The sequence below is a fragment of the Ranitomeya imitator genome, chromosome 5 (assembly GCF_032444005.1).
Source record: "Ranitomeya imitator isolate aRanImi1 chromosome 5, aRanImi1.pri, whole genome shotgun sequence".
In the NCBI taxonomy this organism is placed as follows: Eukaryota; Metazoa; Chordata; class Amphibia; order Anura; family Dendrobatidae; genus Ranitomeya; species Ranitomeya imitator.
Genome location: NC_091286.1, coordinates 386,774,015 through 386,794,753, shown reverse-complemented (window position 1 = coordinate 386,794,753; position 20,739 = coordinate 386,774,015). Strand labels below are relative to the sequence as shown.

At 41.7% G+C, this 20,739-nt stretch overlaps 1 protein-coding gene across 1 annotated transcript in view; it reads right to left on the bottom strand.

The window, feature by feature from the left end:
- Nucleotides 1-1,133: 1,133 nt before the first annotated feature.
- KLHL31 (kelch like family member 31) overlaps nt 1,134-20,739 on the bottom strand; it is a 31,541-nt gene continuing 11,935 nt past the window's right edge. The window contains exons 2-3 of the mRNA XM_069726781.1: nt 5,849-7,054; nt 1,134-3,850 (exon numbers count right to left, since the gene is read on the bottom strand). Of these exons, the coding sequence (XP_069582882.1) occupies nt 3,118-3,850; nt 5,849-7,020 (1,905 nt within the window). The 5' untranslated portion in view covers nt 7,021-7,054 and the 3' untranslated portion in view covers nt 1,134-3,117. The remainder of the gene's footprint in view (nt 3,851-5,848; nt 7,055-20,739) is intronic.

Genomic DNA, 20,739 nt, shown 5'->3' with positions numbered 1-20,739 from the left:
GGACGTGTTGGTGATGAGGACCAGGACACTGGGATCTTCTTCAGTAGTCTTTGGTAGGGTTCCCAGCAGAAAGGCCCCTAACAATCTAACATTTGTACTTGACAAACGTTCCAAGTTGGAAACTTCCCTTTAAGGATTAGTGCCATTAAAATAAAAGATATTCACATTAATGTGGGATACTTTAATTTGCATATTGAATAAATAGTTTCTTAACACAAAACCTACGTCAGGCAAGGCCAGATATCCCCATAAAGATGCATTTACACAGCCGTCTTTTCGGCCAGCGTAACATTAGTATATTTCTTGGCCAAAAAAGAAGAAATTCAACCAAGAAAACAGGAGACCTGAACTAAATGGTTTTCTAATTTCTTTTGAATGGATTTTCTCACCTTTGTATATGAAATATATAGAAATATATGGATGCAACCTGACTGAAACTGTGGCTGTGTCCATACCTCCTAGGTAGAAAAATACATGATGAATTTTAGAGAAGAAGCAAACTAAGTTTCCTTGCTTCAGCGACAGTGAAAGCAGAAGATTCTCAACTTTCCCAATTATCTATTTTTCCTTTACTAAGGTTTTTTTTTATAAAAGTTTATTTTTCTAACATTTTTTAGTTAGCTCAACTTTCAATGATAGACAATTTTTTGTCGTATTTTGAGAAATGTAGAAGATTTTATATATATATATATATATATATATATATATATATATATATATATATATTAAGATCCCCTATTGCTGTTTATCATGACATTTAAATTACATTCTGATTTTTTTTCACAATTTTCATTTGCATAACTTTAAGTTGCTATTTGGATATCAATTTGCATTTTTTATGTTCCGCTACCGTGAATATGTTTCATTTAGAAAGCAAGTGTAACATTTTATTACGTTTTCAGCCTGTTTGAAAAGTCAAGATATGGAAACAGTAATGGGAATTTAATGTCTGCATTATGAATGCATTTTTCTATCTTGCGTTTTGCAGTATTGCTCTAAACCAGCATTATATTGCTTTGCAAATTCATTGGTTGTTTCATTAATCGAGAACGGCAATGCCAGCAATTTTATTCACCATGAAGCTTACAGAGCACCTTACTATGGTCACTAAAAAGATGATTGTATGCAATGAATCCAAGCTGAACGTGCTTTATTCATTTTTACTCAGTGTCAAAGAACGATAAATAAACTTAACACAGTTAACAATAAGGACATGTCAGGGTTGGGTTCTAAAAAATAAAGAAATTAGCAGAATTTAGTGCATATTAGTATTTATAATAAAATGGAGATATACCAACTATTATATATTGTATAGTATATATACTAGAGATGAGTGGATCGCTTTGTACAATCCCGGTCAGTGCTGTCTGGCTGTAAAAAGGAGCTGTATGAATTTCCTGCGTTTTCCCGATTGATTCGAAGGCCTGGCATGACGTAACTTGGGCAGCGCACAAGTTATGTATTACCAGGCTGGCTAATTGTAAGCTGAGCCCGGGATCCTGGAGGGTCAGGAAATTCGCCAAGCTCCTGTCCACAGCTAGAGTTCCTGTCCACTGGACCAAGGATTGGGGCCAATCATCTATAATATATACCATAGATAATTTTAAGCAGCACTTTAACTAAATACTGTCCAAAAACTGTTCTTTCTGCATGGGGATTTTCATGTTAATACATAAATTTGCTACTTTTTGCTGGCATGTAAGGAGTAAATAAACTCTGGACTAGGTTTTTATATTTTACAGTCCCTTAAATTCCCCGCAGGAATTGGTGCAGGTCTTGGTACTAAGACTGCCAATGATTGTTCAAAACTCAGAAGTGAGCAGCAGTACATAGCGCCGTGTGTGCACTCAGGCAGGAGCCGTATGTTACTACCTCCAGACCTGCACACTTCTGAGCAATCGGTGGGATCTCAGGACCAAGCGCTCCTACTGATCTGTAGGTAATTTAAGGAAGAACTTTCTACCAAAGTTTAGTTACAGTTTAATTACAGATCAGTTCCAATTATAATATCTCAAACTACTAATGTCATAGTCACAGGGGTCCAGGAAAATAAAAATATAGGACCACTGGGGCAAAACAGGTGGTCAGTAGTGAATACGGTGCCACTGAGGGGTCAGAAAAAACCTAGATTGGAGTATTTGATGGAGCTGGAAAATAAAATTAATTTATAAGTGACGACTTTTACATCATTATAGTGTTGGGACATCTTCAAACTATCCACTAACCTCTCTCCATATATTAGTGTTCTGGACCCTTGTAAGTATGTCATTGGGTTGCGAAAAATTGTGCTTTGCGTCCTTAGGTTTTTATTAATTAAATACTAATTAGTAGATTATAATTCATGGTTGCAGCCATGATCATGCTCCAAAAATGAAAAGAATGGAAACATTTCACTAAAAAGACATGGTTAACAAAAATTATTTCATTGGTAAAAATCGCTTGTCAGTTTTGTTAAGAAGGGTCAATAGATTAATATTATATACAAATGCTTAGGGTGATTTTATGTTTGTGTTATTAACTACAGTAATGGAATCCTATAAACCTCCTTCTTGTTAGTATAGTACACCTACAAAACGAAAGGCTATCCCAGACCCTAACATTTAAAATGCCTTTTAAAATTAAGATTATTTTTAACAAAAAAAATCAGCCAGATATTACTCACTACATACACGCTGCAATAACACTAATTTACAAGAAAAACAATCACGTTTCATGCATCAAGATAGTCTACACCATCTTGTTTCCACTGGCAGTTCTCATTATCGTGAAATATCGGTCCAACTTATTTATTACATTTTTTTTAATCTTCATTGTAAATTAAATGCATGCTACAATGCCTTACGGGCAAACAATTTCCAAAGCAATATTAAAGGTTTTTATAGATATATTTTCTGATGGATCAGTTATTATTTCCCATCACTGTTACTAATAAATAATGCCTTGTCAACATCCTGTTCTTGATATTTCAAGCACCAAGTTATAAAAATGGGCAAGCTGAGACAACTTAAAGAATAATATAATTACATTTTTTTTGTTATATTGACCTGGTGCCTGAGAAGCAATGTGCTAAAGTTGGTAATTAAATTATTTTATTATTGCTCTATTAATAGTAAACATTTATATACTGACTGGCACTGAAGAAACTGAGCTTGCTCTGGACTCCCGTGTTTTAAAATGTGGCATGGTGATTGTACAGCAAGATACTCCCACTGTTGCCTCGGGTAATTCATCTTCCTCAGTCCATTCATTAAGATCAGGGTTGTAGGTCTGAATGCATTTCTTGTATTTCTTTTCCACTTCATTCCAGCCTCCAGCCAGGTAGATTTTACTATTTAGTGCAGAAGCACCTGCAGTGCTCACTCCATTCTGTAGAGGAGCAACGTAGCTCCATTGACCAGTGTGGGGATTAAAGCACTCAACTGGGAGGACATCAACTCTCTCACCACGGCCACCAAGTTGACTTCCACCCATCACATACACTCTATCACCAAGTGAAACAGAGCAATGCCATCCTCTTGGGGTACTCAGAGCTGCCTTGTCTTGCCAGATATCATTACATGGGTCATACATACAGACAGAGCGAGAGTATGCATTATTTATGTATCCACCTACGACCAAGATCTTACCATCAACAACTGAACTGGAATGGCAGCACCTTGCAACCTCCAGTGGTGCTTTCAGCTGCCACTGGTTAGTTGAAGGCACATAACACTCAACTGAAGCTAGGCAACCATCAGAATTGCGACCACCAATTGCAAAAAGGAGACCACTGAAAACATTCAAGCTAAAATGGGTACGCTTTTGGCTCATGTTTGCAAGGTGAATCCATGTGTTGAAACGTGGGTCATACCTAGAAATACAAAAAAAACATAAATAGAAAATTAACAGAATGAAAGGAGATTTTCCCTGAAGAGATAAAGGATTGTTATATAAAAACTTAACTTACCAGTCTGTATATCAACCACCCTAATGCCAGCATTATGGGAGTCTCTATCAGGACTGGAGGTGATGGTGTCATGTCCATACTGTCACCTAACTTTTAAAGTTAGTGATTGGCTCCAGACATTCTACCAAAAGGGGTGATTCTCATCTACCAGACAGCTTAGTCTGCAGACAATCAGTGGTCTAAAAGGTCAGGTGACTATATAGACATGACGCCATCACTGGAGACATAATCACAAGGCCAGTGTTGTACTGGTAGGTAACACATCTCCTCATTTTATAATGATCCCTCCATTATGGCAAGTTGAAGATGGAGGAAACCCCATTTAATGTAGGAATTGATGTGTCCAATAAATTAATAAATGGTTGAATTGTCCAAATGTGATGGTGTCGAAAGTGTATATACATATACACATACAGTACAGACCAAAAGTTTGGACACACCTTCTCATTTAAAGTTTTTTCTGTATTTTCATGACTATAAAAACTGTAAATTCACACTAAAGGCATAAAAACTATGAATTATAACACATGTGGCATTATATACTTAACAAAAAAGTGTGAAACAATTGATAATATGTCTTATATTCTAGGTTCTTCAAAGTAGCCACCTTTTGTGCTTTGATGACTGCTTTGCACACTCTTGGCATTCTCTTGATGAGCTTCGAGAGGTAGTCACCGGAAACGGTTTTCACTTCAGAGGTGTGCCCTGTCATGTTTAATAAGTGGGATTTCTTGCCTTATAATTGGGGATGGAACCATCAGTTGTGTTGAGCAGAAGTCTAGTGGATACACAGCTGATAGTCCTAGTGAATAGACTGTTAGAATTTGTATTATGGCAAGAAAAAAGCAGCTAAGTAAAGATAAACGAGTGGCCATCATTCCTTTAAGAAATGAAGGTCAGTCAGTCCGAAAAATTGGAAAAATTTTGAAAGTGTCCCCAAGTGCAGTGGCAAAAACCATCAAGCGCTACAAAGAAACTGGCTCACACGAGGACCGCCCCAGGAAAGCAAGACCAAGAGTCACCTCTGCTTCTGAGGATAAGTTTATCCGAGTCACCAGCCTCAGAAATCGCAGGTTAACAGCAGCTCAGATTAGAGACCAGGTCAATGCCACACAGAGGTCTAGCAGCACACACATCTCTACAACAACTGTTAAGAGGAGACGTTGTGCAGCAGGCCTTTAAGGTAAAATAGCTGCTAGAAAACCACTGCTAAGGACAGGCAACAAGCTGAAGAGACTTGTTTGGGCTAAAGAACACAAGGAATGGACATTAAACCAGTGGAAATCTGTGCTTTGGTCTGATGAGTCCAAATTTGAGATCTTTGGTTCCAACCACCGTGTCTTTGTGTGACGCAGAAAAGGTGAACAGATGGACTCTACATGCCTGGTTCCCATCGTGTGGCTGTGTAAGGGCTCTTTGACCAAGAACGAGAGTGATGGGGTGCTACGACAGATGACCTGGCCTCCACAGTCACCAGATCTGAACCCAATCGAGATGGTTTGGGGTGAGCTGGAACGCAGAGTGAAGGCAAAAGGGCCAGCAAGTGCTAAGCATCGCTGGGAACTCCTTCAAGATTTTTGGAAAACCATTCCCGGTGACTACCTCTTGAAGCTCATCAAGAGAATGCCAAGAGTATGCGAAGCAGGCATCAAAGCAAAAGGTGGCTACTTTGGAGAACCTAGAATATAAGACATATTTTCAGTTGTTTTACACTTTTTTGTTAAGTATATAATTCCACATGTGTTAATTCATAGTTTTGATGCCTTCAGTGTGAATGTACAATTTTCATAGTCATGAAAATACAGAAAAATCTTTAAATGAGAAGGTGTGTCCGAACTTTTATATACACACACATTGAACATATTCTCAAATGCTAGCTTGCTTTTTAAAATCTGCAATTACCTGCAGAAATTGCTGACTGCATGCTTCGCTTGGTTCCTAGCATCATTCTGGTCTTCACCACCAGCAATGTAGAGAAAGCCATCCATCACTGTGACACACTGGTTAAAACTTTTGGCTGGCAGCTCTGCAAGTCTTTTCCATCCATTCTCAGGATCCCTATACAGGATCTCCCTGCTAAGAGACTTTTCTGTCAGTGCTGGACGGCCTCCTACAGTTACAAGGACCCTTGTCCCCCCACGTATTTTGGTTCTTCGTGATTGTAAGGTGTTTTGATGATATGGAAGAAGATGATAATTCATGGCTTCAACCAGAAGCCTATGACAATCTGTGTCTTGCATCATTCTTGGCACTGATTGGACATAGTTAACCAAGTCTTGAGCTGAAATAGTGCCAAATCTAATATTGCCTAAAAGTCCGGAGGCATACTTTATTCTTTTTTCATCGTGATCTAGCCACTTCATTGCAATCTGGAAGGCAACAATCTCCGATGGTAATTGCAGCTCATCATCTATAAGAAGTTCATTTATTTGATCATATGTTAGCTTTAGGAACTGATCAGTTTCGGAGAACTCAATAAAGTTGTCCCTGATGAATTTTTGTGCTGCTTCTTTTGTGCTTTTAAGTCCATAGGTTTCTGCAATATTAGCGACATACATGCAATTTTCAACATTGATTTCTTGCATTAAAAAGTCACAGCACATGTTTACAAGGCTATTTATCTGCAGGGAGATAGCTGAAGATATGGTACTACCAATTGTGTACAAAGACAAAGTAAATTTACCAGTGTAGGCATAGGTAATTACTGTAGCTAGACCAAGAGGAGATAAATCATTAAGATCAACTCTCTGAGTGGAAGGATCCTTCTTCAGAATATTGTGGAAGTATTCACTGCAGGACGCCATCACAACCTTGTGGACCATGAATGATTTTGTTTTGGTACCAATGGTAAGGTCACACAGGAAACTGTCTTGTCTCATGCTGCTTAACCCTTCCATGAGATTGGTTCCATATGATGAGTCAGAAACCTCTGTGGAGATGTAACTAAAGCCATTTCCCCCATCAATTAAGCCACTAAGCCCATTGAGTTTACTTAGGGGACTATCTTCTACGATGATAGTCATCTCGTTGATGTCTGATTTGCTTTTCTTGACATTCTTCTTTTTTGGTGCCATGACTGCAATACAGGAATCACAGCCAAAGACCTTCCTGTAAGATAAAAAATAATAACAATTAGAAATTGATGCTATAATGTAAATGAGAAAAATGAAGTAAGCCTTAATAATGTTATATTTTTAAAATATATATTAGATAATCTAATATGCTAGGAATGTTAAAAAATAATAATATTGCCTTAAATTGAATCTATCTGCTGGTTTTTGCTGTCTCATCTGAGAGCAGCGTAATGTAGGCAAAGTCACCCTGAATCTAGCAATGCATTACTTAGTGATCTGCGTTCTGGCACAATCAGAGCTTTTAGATTTAACAATGCAGCAAAGCTAAGAAAGCTAACCCCACCCCCACCAGGCTCTATATGTACATAGCTACAGCCAGTGAGGTGCTTACCAGAGAGGGGGTGGAGTCAGACCAGAACTCACACATCCACCTTGTCACAGCAATGTTAATCATAAAAAGATTAAACCTTCTGTTAATATGAACAACAGCACTGAACATGTGATACATCATTGAGTTCAGTGTTTTACCTCCTACTGGGTGGTCTACCACATGCTGTCCTTAGATCACATAGCAAAAACCTGCAGACAAATTCCCTTTAACCCCTTCGTGCCATGCGCCGTACTAGTACGGTGCTGCGGGCCCTGCATTTGTGCCAGCCGCAGTACTAGTACGGTGCTGCCATTTTCCGGTCACTGCGAGGCATCACACGGTGATCGGGTTCCGATGGCTGCTGTGCCTGACAGCAGACCATCTCAGCACGTAGCCCTGGGGGGCTGCACCACCCCCCGCATCGGCGATTGCTGTGATTGGCTGGTCAATTCTGACCAGCCAATCACAGCGACATGACAATAAAGTAAAAAAAAAAGAGCATGTGACAGGCTCTGACTGGTGCTGTGTGACGTCGCACCAATCACAGCTGTCACTGTAGGTGGGGTGATCGCCACGTCACCTCACCTGATTAACCCCTATGGCGCTGATCGGCTGAACAATAGCTTCTAGCCAATCAGCGCCAAAGGGGTTAATTTAAAGTACCGATCACCACCCTGCACGCCATCTTTCTCTCAAATTTGGCATGCAGAGCTGTTGTCCAAGCCCCTCTGTCTGACCTGAGTGAAGGAATCCATTGGTGGCTAGTGTGATCAACCCGGCGATCTCCTGCCCTCCTGTGCTGTGCTGATCTCCAGCTCCGTGCTCTGGAGGACTGGGTTATTAGAAGACTGGGGGGTCTACAATACCAACATAGGTTATTACACTTGGGGCTATTTAGTTTGGAAAAACGAAGACTAAGGGGTGATCTTATGTTAATGTATAAATATATGAGGGGACAGTACAAAGACCTTTCTGATGATCTTTTTAATCATAGACCTGAAACAGGGAGAAGGGGGCATCCTCTACGTTTGGAGGAAAAAAGGTTTAAGCATAATAACAGACGCGGATTCTTTACTGTAAGAGCAGTGAGACTATGGAACTCTCTGCCGTATGATGTTGTAATGAGTGATTCATTACTTAAATTTAAGAGGGGACTGGATACATTTCTGGAAAAGTATAATGTTACAGGGTATATACACTAGATTCCTTGATAGGGCGTTGATCCAGGGAACTAGTCTGATTGCCGTATGTGGAGTCGGGAAGGAATTTTTTCCCCAGTGTGGAGCTTACTCTTTGCCACATAGGTTTTTTTTGCCTTCCTCTGGATCAACATGTTAGGGCATGTTAGGTTAGGCTATGGGTTGAACTAGATGGACTTAGTCTTCCTTCAACCTTAATAACTATATAACTATGTAATATGTAACTGTGCTTGTGCTCTCTGCTGCCATCTGCCTGCTGTGTGAGGCCTGTGATCACAGCAGCAGCAGCAGCACCTCCCCCACCCCTTTCCCGTCCCCAATCCCTGTTCCAGTACCACCTCCCTCCCCCTCCCCCACCCTCCAATTGAATTTTTTGCGCTGTTTTTCCTGTGTGCGGCTTCCCGCGCAGAGCATTCGTGCTCTTCCTGTGTCCACAGCGCTCTGATCTGTATCGCTGCTGATCAGAGACTGCACCACAGGGCTTATATTTTTAGCTAGTTATCGTAGCGGACATTGCAGTCTAAGCGACGTCCGTTTTTAAAAAAAAATAAAAAAATAGTAGTTAGTACAGTGTAGTTTTAGACGTAGCAAGGTAGTGTAGCCGGCGTCAGTGTTTGGTGGCGTCCCTCCATCCCTGTTCCAGTACCCCCTCCCCCCTCCAATTCAATTTTTAGCGCACTTTTTTGCACTTTTTTCCTGTGCGCGGCGTCCCGTGCAGAGCATTTGTGCTCTTCCTGTGTCCGCAGCTCTTTGATCAGTATCGCTGCTGATCAGAGACTGCGCCACAGGACTTTTTCTTTTTCTTTTTTTAGCTAGTTAGTGTAGCGGACTTCGCAGTCTAAGCGACGTCCGATTTTATTTTTTACAAAAAAATAATAATAGTAGTTTGTACAGTGTAGTTTTAGATGTAGATTAGCTGGTGTCACAGTGTTAGTGACGACCGATCATCTTTTAGAAAAAAAAATCGTACTGAGTAGTTTTATAGGTAGGGAGGTAGCGTATTTTTTGCATAAAAAAATCTGCTATCGCCAGATAATCTCTAGTGCATTAGGGGAGCGTGCGTCACACTGTTAGTGGCGTTCGCTTTTCTTTTGCAAAAAGAATAGTTGCGTCGTCTAATTTTTAGTGTTTTATTAGGGGAGCGTACGTCACACTGTTAGTGGCGTTCGTTTTTCTTTTGTTAAAAGAATAGTTGCATCGTCTAATTTTTAGTGCGTTCATTAGGGGAGCGTACGTCACACTGTTAGTGGCGATCACTTTTCTTTTGTAAAAAGAATATTTAGTTGCGTCGTCTAATTTTTAGCGAGTGCATTAGGGGAGCGTACGTCACGCTGTTAGTGGCGTTCGCTTTTCTTTTGTAAAAAGAATAGTTGCGTTGTCTAATTTTTAGCGCGTTCATTAGGGGAGCGTATGTCACACTGTTAGTGGCGTTCGCTTTTCTTTTGTAAAAAGATTATTTAGTTGCGTCGTCTAATTTTTAGCGAGTGCATTAGGGGAGCGTACGTCACGCTGTTAGTGGCGTTCGCTTTTCTTTTGTAAAAAGAATAGTTGCGTTGTCTAATTTTTAGCGCGTTCATTAGGGGAGCGTACTTCACACTGTTAGTGGCGTTCGCTTTTCTTTTGTAAAAAGAATAGTTGCATCATCTAATTTTTAGCGAGTGCATTAGGGGAGCATACGTCACACTGTTAGTGGCGTTCGCTTTTCTTTTGTAAAAAGAATAGTTTCGTCGTCTAATTTTTAGCGCGTTCATTAGGGGAGCGTACGTCACACTGTTAGTGGCGTTCGCTTTTCGGCCGGCGTCACACACAGCGTATGAAAATGCGGTCTGTATATTACGGCCGTAATACGCTGAAAAGTCCCGAAAATAGTGGTCCGTAGCTCCTCCGTAGGCAGGGTGTGTCACCGTTTTTTGCGCATGGCATCCTCCGTATGTAATCCGTATGGCAGCCGTAATGCGTGTTTTTATCGCAGGCTTGCAAAACCGACATACGGCTATACAAGGGATCTATGTGTTTAAAAAAAAAAAAACATATATACTGTCTATATATATATATATATATATATGTCAGTAGACACATATATGTATATATATTAATATTTCATCCAGTGCGATATAGCAGAAAGCCGGTAATTCAATTACCGGCTTTTTTTTTCTCCTTCCTAAAACCCAACATGATATGAGACCTGGTTTACATACAGTAAACCATCTCATATCACCATTTTTTTTGCATATTCCACACTACTGTTAGTAGTGTGTATATGCAAAATTTGGCCGTCCTAGCTAGTAAATTAAGCGGTTAAATGGCGGAAAAAATTGGCGTGGGCACCCACACAATTTTCTCCGCCAGAGTGGTAAAGCCAGTGACTGAGGGCAGATATTAATAGCCTGGAGAGGGTCCATGGTTATTGGCCCCCCCCTGGCTAAAATCATCTGCCCCCAGCCACCCTTGAAAAGGCACATCTGGAAGATGCGCCTATTCTGGCACTTGGCCACTCTCTTCCCATTCCCGTGTAGCGGTGGGATATGGGGTAATGAAGGGTTAATGTCACCTTGCTATTGTAAGGTGACATTAAGCCAAATTAATAATGGAGAGGCGTCAATTATGACACCTATCCATTATTAATCCAATACTAGTAAAGGGTTAAATAAAAACCACACACACATTATTAAAAATTAATTTAATGAAAAAAACACAAATGTTGTTGTATTAATTTATTCTACTCTCAATCCACTCACTGAAGACCCTCGATCTGTAAATAAAAAAATAAAAATAAACCAAGAATATACATACCTTCCGAGGATTTGTAAGGTCTAACGATGTAAATCCATCTGAAGGGGTTAAAATATTTTGCAGGCAGGAGTTCTGTTAATGCAGCGCTACTCCTGCCTGCAAAACCCCAGCGAATGAAGGTAAAGTAGGTCAATGACCTATATTTAGCTTCATTTGCGGTGAGGCGCCCTCTGCTGGCTGTTCCTAGATCGTGTGAACTTTCCTAGAAAGCTCCCTGGCTCGAGATCATAAGAGGGCGCCCTCTGCTGGTTGTCCTCATATGAACTCGAGCCAGGGAGCTTTCTAGGAAAGTTCCCACGATCTAGGAACAGCCTTTTTTAATTGTTTTTAATTGTGTGTTTTCTTTATTGCCTGTTTCATTTGTAATGTAGCATATTTGTAATATAATAAAATTGTGTTTATATGTGCTGAATCCATGGTGTGGTGATCCCCTTTTGCATGGCCTTCACTTTTCTTCTGTGCTGTTTTTTGGTTATGCATACATTGTAGGTCAGGGTGATCCCACTGTGTGGACCGTCGTGACCTATGACCTATATTTAGCTTCATTTGCGGTGAGGCGCCCTCTGCTGGCTGTTCCTAGATCGTGCGAACTTTCCTAGAAAGCTCCCTGGCTCGAGATCATAAGAGGGCGCCCTCTGCTGGTTGTCCTCATATGAACTCGAGCCAGGGAGCTTTCTAGGAAAGTTCCCACGATCTAGGAACAGCCTTTTTTAATTGTTTTTAATTGTGTGTTTTCTTTATTGCCTGTTTCATTTGTAATGTAGCATATTTGTAATATAATAAAATTGTGTTTATATGTGCTGAATCCATGGTGTGGTGATCCCCTTTTGCATGGCCTTCACTTTTCTTCTGTGCTGTTTTTTGGTTATGCATACATTGTAGGTCAGGGTGATCCCACTGTGTGGACCGTCGTGCCCCCTCAACATTTATGTGCAGAGGTTTTTTTGTATATGTGACCTCTGCTTCAATAAGTACATCACTTCATAACACTTTTGAAAGTGGTTTCCATGTGGCTTCTGGACGAAAATCAGACAGCTAACAACACACTAGTTAGCCACATTTAAAGGGGATATCCGAGATTTAAAAAAGGCATAAAATTGCTAACACAGACAACTATCTGCCTGTTGTACCCGATGCCTGTCATTGGACACTCTTGCCAGAAATTCAGCTACTTTCTGTCAACAGAGCAGCAGTTTCTCTTCAGGGCTCAACAGGGCGGGACTACTAGTGTCATGCTCATTGACAGCCCACATCCTCCAATTAGGCAAGCTTTCAATCAGCATTACACCAGTAGTCCTGCCCTGTCAACAGGAAGAAAAACTGAATTTCTTGCAGGAGCGGTAAATGACCGACTCCAGATACAACAGACAGGTTGATGCCTCTGATAGCAACTACATGCCTTTTTTTTTTAAAGTACAAGATTTCCTCTTTAAATGGGGCAAGTCCTTCAGCTAAGGCTCTGCCTTGAATTTCTATTGCAGACATGCATACCTTTCGTTTGAACACAGCTACAAAACAGATGTTAATGGGTCCCTATTTTTATAATGTAATGTTTTTATAACGTTTGTTTTTCCAATTTTACAATTAACTAGTTTTGTTAAAAAACATCAGAAATCTTGGAATTTTTTCACTCGCCACTAGGCCAAGTATTAGACTCATACTTCCTGTTCTGTACTAATCACATTTCAGCAGTCTTAGGCTGTGTGCACACAGAGCATTTTTATGCATTTTTGTGGTGGTTTTTTCACTCAGAAGTGGGCCAAAAAGGATGGCTATGGAATCCTTATGCAAGCTAATTCAATGGCAATCCTGAAGTGTTGTGCACATGATCAGTAAATTTCCTTTAAGAATTTGCAGTGCATTTTTGTCATGGTTGTAGACAGGGTCCTTCCCGGTTAATTTTATATGGTCTCCTTTTGATTTGGGGAGGGCTATATTTATCCCCCTTCGTCTGCGAATCCTTGTCAGTGATACATCTGTTCTGTCTGTGTGTCTGACCCCCTAGTGTGCTTGGAACCACAATAGTAACACCTTTCGGGTTAACACAGAATTTTTTCACCACAAAATTATATAATATTACATTAAAAGTACCCGGTGTACTAAAAAATCAGTGAGTAAATCATTACTTAAAATAAAATAATATATTAGGGCCAATTACATTACAAGCATTACATTGGGGCCTGTTGAGTCACCTTTTGGTCCTAATATATTATTTTATTTTAAGTCTGCTATTATTATTACTATTGTCGCTATATTGTGTGCACACTTTTAATGTATTATTTTTGCTACTATTGCTACTGGTATTAATAAAGGCATTTTAATCATTACTCTTGCCTGGGACTTTTATGGTTCTCCATGGTGTTAGTTTCTCTTCTCCTAGTGTGCTTGCATACTGTGTAGTCCATTTGCCTCCTCGTGTATGATCCGGTCCGGGTTTTCGTTCTGTGCATTGCTTTGTGATTCCATGATAACTGTCTGTTTCTGGCTTTGACTTTCGACTTGGTACTCTTACTAATCTTCTCTCTGCCCCATTTGTACTGCACTGCTATCTCCAGCTACCTGACCTTTTGCTACATCCTGACCACTCTCAGCATCTCACTCTTTAGCACTTCATCAACCTCCTGGCTTGACTTTGGCACATGTAGACTACTCTCCGGTTTCGTCAGTCACCACCGCTACTCGGCATCCGGCTCCGCCTCCGGCCCCTCCCCCGGTGGTCACGTGTTTCAGGTCCTGCGCTCCAGCAGGTAAGCTCACTGCAGCGCCCCCCCTCTCACCCCCGTGTCCTTCTGTATCTTGTGCACGGACTTCTGCATCAGGGTTCTTGATAAATTTTTTCTGCAGTATGTTATTATTATTATTATTATACATTTTTATAGCGCCATTTATTCCATGGCGCTTTACATGTGAATACGGGGCAAATATAGACAAATACATTAAACATGAGCAGATAACAAGGCACACGAGTACATAAGGAGGGAGGACCCTGCCCGCGAGGGCTCACAGTCTGCAGGGGGTGGGTGAGGATACACTAGGAGAGGGAAGAGTCAATTCTTTGTGCGTTTGCAGCGTTTTTAATCCATTGACTTCAATTGAGTCACTCAAATCAGCAGCAAAAACGCAGGTATAACAATTTTGCAGATTTGCTGTGGATTTGCTGAGTTTTTGTTTGCATTATTACCGTCTTCCTATGGTGTTTCCCATGCTGTCATCTGTATGACAGCATGGGAAACACCATCACGGAGGTTTCATATCGATGGTAACCCTACCGCCGGTAAGACCATCGGTCAGAGTGCTGCGAGGTCATGCTGTCAGATGTTAGCGTGACCCTGCAGCAGTAACCTGAGGTAAAAAGCTTACCGCAGGTCAGCTGGCATGGGCTGATGAGACTACTGCTCCCATTGGACTACGTCTGCTGTCACTGATAACAGTGACAGCAGGTACCGCTGATCTGCAAGCGTCTGTACTCACAGTTAAAAAAAGTAAAATAATTGCATACATGTTCAAATAAAAATAAAATTTTTTTACACTCACCGACATTACACTCACCTAACACCAAATCCCCGATGCCCTTGTCTCCTAGAAATAATGTAAAATAATAAACCAACACATACTCACCTGTCCACCATAGTCCACGTAATCAGTGTCCCCTGACGATCTCACCTATAGAACAGTCACATCGGGAGATGTGACTGCTCTACCCTGCAGCTGGCGATACACTGACAAGAGGTAATCGCTCTCGCAGTGTATTACTGAGCTGCCGTGAGAGAGTTCACCAGAAATCATCAGCTGATTAGCTCCGGTGCTTTCACTTACGGCACCGCTGTGTGAGAACTTTCCCATGCAGCAGTGGTGCAGTAAGTGAGAACACCGGAGCTGATCAGCTGATGAACTTCAGTGAACTCTCTCATGGCAGCTCACTGCTACACTGTAGGAGCGATTACCTCCTGTCAGTGTATCGACGGCTGTCTTTGAGAGCAGTCACATCAGTGGCTAGTCTTAAAGTCATCAGGGTCGTCATGAGACATTATAGATTATCTTTTCTGGTGAGGAATATTGTGGTTTATTATTTTATTTTTGTTGCAGGAGACTTTGGCGTCGGTGGATTAGGTGTTTGGTGAGTATGGTTTAATTAAGATTCATTAAAGGAGTCTGTGTCATTATTTTAAATAAATAAGTTTATTTTGAATGTCTGTGTTTTTATACAATATCACTATGGGGTTAGTAATGGAGAGGTGTCTTATAGACGCCTCTCCATTACTAACCTGTGGGCTTGATGTCACCTGACAATACAAAGGTGACATCAACCCCACAAATATGAACTCCACATGCCACCGCTACAGGGAACGTGGGAAGAGCGAGGCTAAGCACCAGATTTGGTGCATCTTATAGATGTGCCTTTTCTGGGGCGGCTGAGGGCTTTTTTTCAGTCTGGGATGGGGACAATATCCATGGCCCCTTCCTAGGTTATTAATATCAGCCTGAAACTGTCTACCTAGCCTTTGCTGGTTAGATTTTATAGGGGGACCCTATGTCAATTTTTTTCTGGAGTCTCCCTGTAGACTAGCCAGTGAAGGCTAAGCAAACAGCTGTGAGCTGATATTAATAGCATGGGAACCTTTATGGCTATTGGCTCCTTCCCAGAATATTAACATTAGCCCTCAACTGTTAGCTTTTTCACTTTTTTTTTCTTTAAAATTAACAGTTGCTGTTTGGTTACAGCCTATGTGGGTTCGTTCTGTTAACTCTCCTACATAGGCTGGTGACAATGTGTGTGTGGGTTTGTGTGTGTTTTTGTTTACTTATCAGCTTAGTAATTAGGGTGTTGGGCTGATACCTTTTCATTACTAAACCTTTGACAAGGTGTCAATGACAGCTGCTGACACCAAGCCCTAATCCCATTACCCTGATACCACTGCATCAGCATGACAAAGGTGGTGTTGAACCATGATATTACATCACAAAACTTTCAGAAAAAAGTTTATTTAACTCAAAAAAGCCTTCATTGCTGAACAAAGATGCATGCAAAAACACATTCAAAGATGTGGAAAAATGTGCGTTTTTGCCTCAGCGTTTTTCTTGCCAAGAGATGCAGAAACCTTGCAGAAATTTCTGCAAGCAAATAGTCAATGTGCGCACATAGTCTTATTGACATAAATTACAGGATTGTCAAAAGGTAAATGTTTGATAAAGACTCAAAATCTCTACTACATTGGTGTCAAACTGCATTCCTCGAGGGCTGCAAACAGGTCATGTTTTCAGGATTTCCTTGTACTGCACAGGTGATAATTTAATCACCTACGCACATAATGATTGCAGCACCTTGTGCAATGCTAAGGAAATCTTGAAAACACGCATGGTTTGCGGCCCTCGAGGAATGCAGTTTGACACCCCTGCGCTACTACACATTTGGAAGTTGCCGATTTATCAGTGTCTGTGGATTTTTACCAAGTGGGCTTTCTTGGTCTATGACAGTGTCCCTCAACTATAGTTCTCAAGAGCCAACAACAGATCACGTTTTCAGGATTTCCTTAGTATTGCCCAGGTGATAAGTTTATCACCTGCACAACACTAAGGAAACACTGAAACATGATATGTTGGTAGCTCTCATGAACTGGATCTGGTTAACCATGGTCTACGTTCTCTGCATCCATCTGATAGGAGAGTGTTCCAGATCGCTTCATATGCACTATGTAGATGGCATGCCTTTACACGTAGCAATGTCAACTAAACCCCTTCCCGACCTATGACACAGCGTATGCGTCATGAAAGTCGGTGCCAATCCGACCTGTGACGCATATGCTGTGTCACAGAATGATTGCGTCCCTGCAGATCGGGTGAAAGGGTTGACTCCAATTACACCCGATCGGCAGGGACAGGGGGAGTGGTAGTACAGCCCGGGGGGGGGGGGGGGTGGCTTCACCCCCCCCGTGGCTACGATCGCTCTGATTGGCTGTTGAAAGTGAAACCGCCAATCAGAGCGTTTTGTAATATTTCACCTATTAAAACTGGTGAAATATAACAATCCAGCCATGGCCGATGTTTCAATATCATCGGCCATGGCTGGAAACACTGGTCTGCCCCCCCCACCGCCACCGATCCCCCCCAGTCCTCTGATCAGTCCTGCACACTGCTCCGCTCCCCTCCGTCCTCCTGTCCGCTCCCCCCGTGCTCTTGTCCGCTCCCCCGTGCTCCAATCCCACCCCCGTGCTCCAATCCACCCCTTCCATGCTCCGATCCACCCCTGTGCTCCGATCCAACCCCCCGTGCTCCAATCCACACCCCCACGCTCTGATCCACTCCCCCATGCTCCGATCCACCCCCCCGTGCTCCCCCCCACCCCATCATACTTACCGAGCCTCCCGTGGTCCGTCCGTCTTCTCCATGGGCGCCGCCATCTTCCAAAATGGCGGGCGCATGCGCAGTGCGCCCGCCTAATCTGCCGGCCGGCAGAGTCGTTCCAATGTGCATTTTGATCACTGTGATAAAACCTATCACAGTGATCAAAATAAAAAAAATAGTAAATGACCCCCCCCCATTTGTCACCCCCATAGGTAGGGACAATAATAAAATAAAGAATTTTTTTTTTCCCACTAAGGTTGGGGTAAGAACTAGGGTTAGGCTTAGTGTATGTGCACACGTATTCTGGTCCTCTGTGGATTTTTCCGCAGCGGATTTGATAAATCCGCAGTGCTAAACCGCTGCGGATTTATCGCGGATTTACCGCGGTTTTTCTGCGCATTTCACTGCGGTTTTACAACTGCGATTTTCTATTGGAGCAGTTGTAAAACCGCTGCGGAATCCGCAGAAAGAAGTGACATGCTGCGGAATGTAAACCGCTAAGTTTCCGTGCAGTTTTTATGCAGCATGTGTACAGCGATTTTTGTTTCCCATAGGTTTACATTGAACTGTAAACTCATGGGAAACTGCTGCGGATCCGCATCGTTTTCTGCAGCGTGTGCACATACCTTTAGAATTAGGCTATGTGCACACGGTGCGGATTTGGCTGCGGATCCGCAGTGGATTGGCCGCTGCGGATTCGCAGCAGTGTTCCATCAGGTTTACAGTACCATGTAAACCTATGGAAAACCAAATCCGCTGTGCCCATGGTGCGGAAAATACTGCGCGGAAACGCTGCGTTGTATTTTCCGCAGCATGTCAATTCTTTGTGCGGATTCCGCAGCGTTTTACACCTGTTCCTCAATAGGAATCCGCAGGTGAAATCCACACAAAAAACACTGGAAATCCGCGGTAAATCTGCAGGTAAAACGCAGTGCCTTTTACCCACGGATTTTTAAAAAATGGTGCTGAAAAATCTCACACGAATCTGCAATGTGGGCACATAGCCTTAGGGTTAGGGTTGGAATTAGGGTTGTGGTTAGGGGTGTGATTAGGGTTATGGCTACAGTTGGGATTAGTGTTAGTATGGGTTGGGGTTAGTATTGGAGGTAGAATTGAGGTGTTTCCACTGTTTAGGCACATCAGGGGGTCTCCAAACGCAACATGGCGCCACCATTGATTCTAGCCAATCTTGTATTCAAAAAGTCAAATGGTGCTCCCTCAATTCCAAGCCCCGACGTGTTCCCAAACAGTGGTTTACCCCCACATATGGGGTACCAGCATACTCAGGACAAACTGCGCAACAATAACTGGGGTCCAAGTTCTCCTGTTACCCTTGTGAAAATAAAAAATTGCTTGCTAAAACATAATTTTTGAGGAAAGAAAAATGATTTTTTATTTTCACGGCTCTGCGTTGTAAACGTCTGTGAAGCACTTGGGGGTTCAAAGTGCTCACCACATATCTAGATAAGTTCCTTGGGGGGTCTAGTTTCCAAAATGGGGTCACTTGTGGGGGGTTTCTACTGTTTAGGCACACCAGGGGCTCTGCAAACGCAATGTGACGCCCGCAGACCAATCCATCTAAGTCTGCATTTCAAAACGTCACTACTTCACTTCTGAGCCCCGGCATGTGCCCAAACAGTAGTTTACCCCCACATATGGGATATCACCGTACTCAGCAGAAACAGTACAACAACTTTTGGGGTCAAATTTCTCCTGTTACCCTTGGGAAAATAAAAAATTGCATGCTAAAAAAATCATTTTTGAGAAAAGAATTTTTTTTTTAAATTTTCATGGCTCTGCATTATAAACTTCTGTGAAACACATGGGGGTTCAAAGTGCTCACCACACATCTAGATTAGTTCCTTTGGGGGTCTAGTTTCCAAAATGGGGTCATTTGTGGGGGATCTCCAATGTTTAGGCACACAGGGGCTCTCCAAACGCGACATGGTGTCCGCTAACAATTGGAGCTAATTTTCCATTCAAAAAGTCAAATGGTGCGCCTTCCCTTCCGAGCCCTGCCGTGTGCCCAAACAGTGGTTTATCCCCACATATGAGGTATCAGCATACTCGGGAGAAATGGCCCAACAAATTTTAAGATCCATTTTATCCTATTGCCCTTGTGAAAATGAAAAAATTGAGGCGAAAATTTTTTTTTTGTGAAAAAAAGTACTTTTTCATTTTTACGGATCAATTTGTGAAGCAGCTGAGGGTTTAAAGTGCTCACTAGGCATCTAGGTAAGTTCCTTGGGGGGTCCAGTTTCCAAAATGGGGTCACTTGTGGGGGAGCTTCAATGTTTAGGCACACAGGGTCTCTCCAAATGCGACATGGTGTCCGCTAAAGAGTGGAGCCAATTTTTCATTCAAAAAGTGAAATGGCGCTCCTTCCCTTCCAAGCCTTACCATGTGCCCAAACAGTGGTTTACCCCCACATATGAGGTATCAGCGTACTCAGGACAAATTGGACAACATCTTTCGTGGTTCAGTTTCTCCTTTTACCATTAGGAAAATAAAAAAATTGTTGCTAAAAGATCATTTTTGTGACTAAAAAGTTAAATGTTCATTTTTTCCTTCCATGTTGCTTCTGCTGCTGTGAAGCACCTGAAAGGTTAATAAACTTCTTGAATGTGGTTTTGTGCACCTTGAGGGGTGCAATTTTTAGAATGGTGTCACTTTTGGGTATTTTCAGCCATATAGACCCCTCAAACTGACTTCAAATGTGAGGTGGTCCCTAAAAAAATGGTTTTGTAAATTTCATTGTAAAAATGAGAAATCGCTGGTCAAATTTTAACCCTTATAACTTCCTAGCAAAAAAAAATTTTGTTTCCAAAATTGTGCTGATGTAAAGTAGACGTGTGGGAAATGTTATTTATTAACTATTTTGTGTCACATAACTCTCTGGTTTAACAGAATAAAAATTTTCGCCAAATTTCCGTTTTTATCACAAATAAACGCAGAATTTATTGACCTAAATTTACCACTAACATGAAGCCCAATATTTCTCAAAAAAGCAATCTC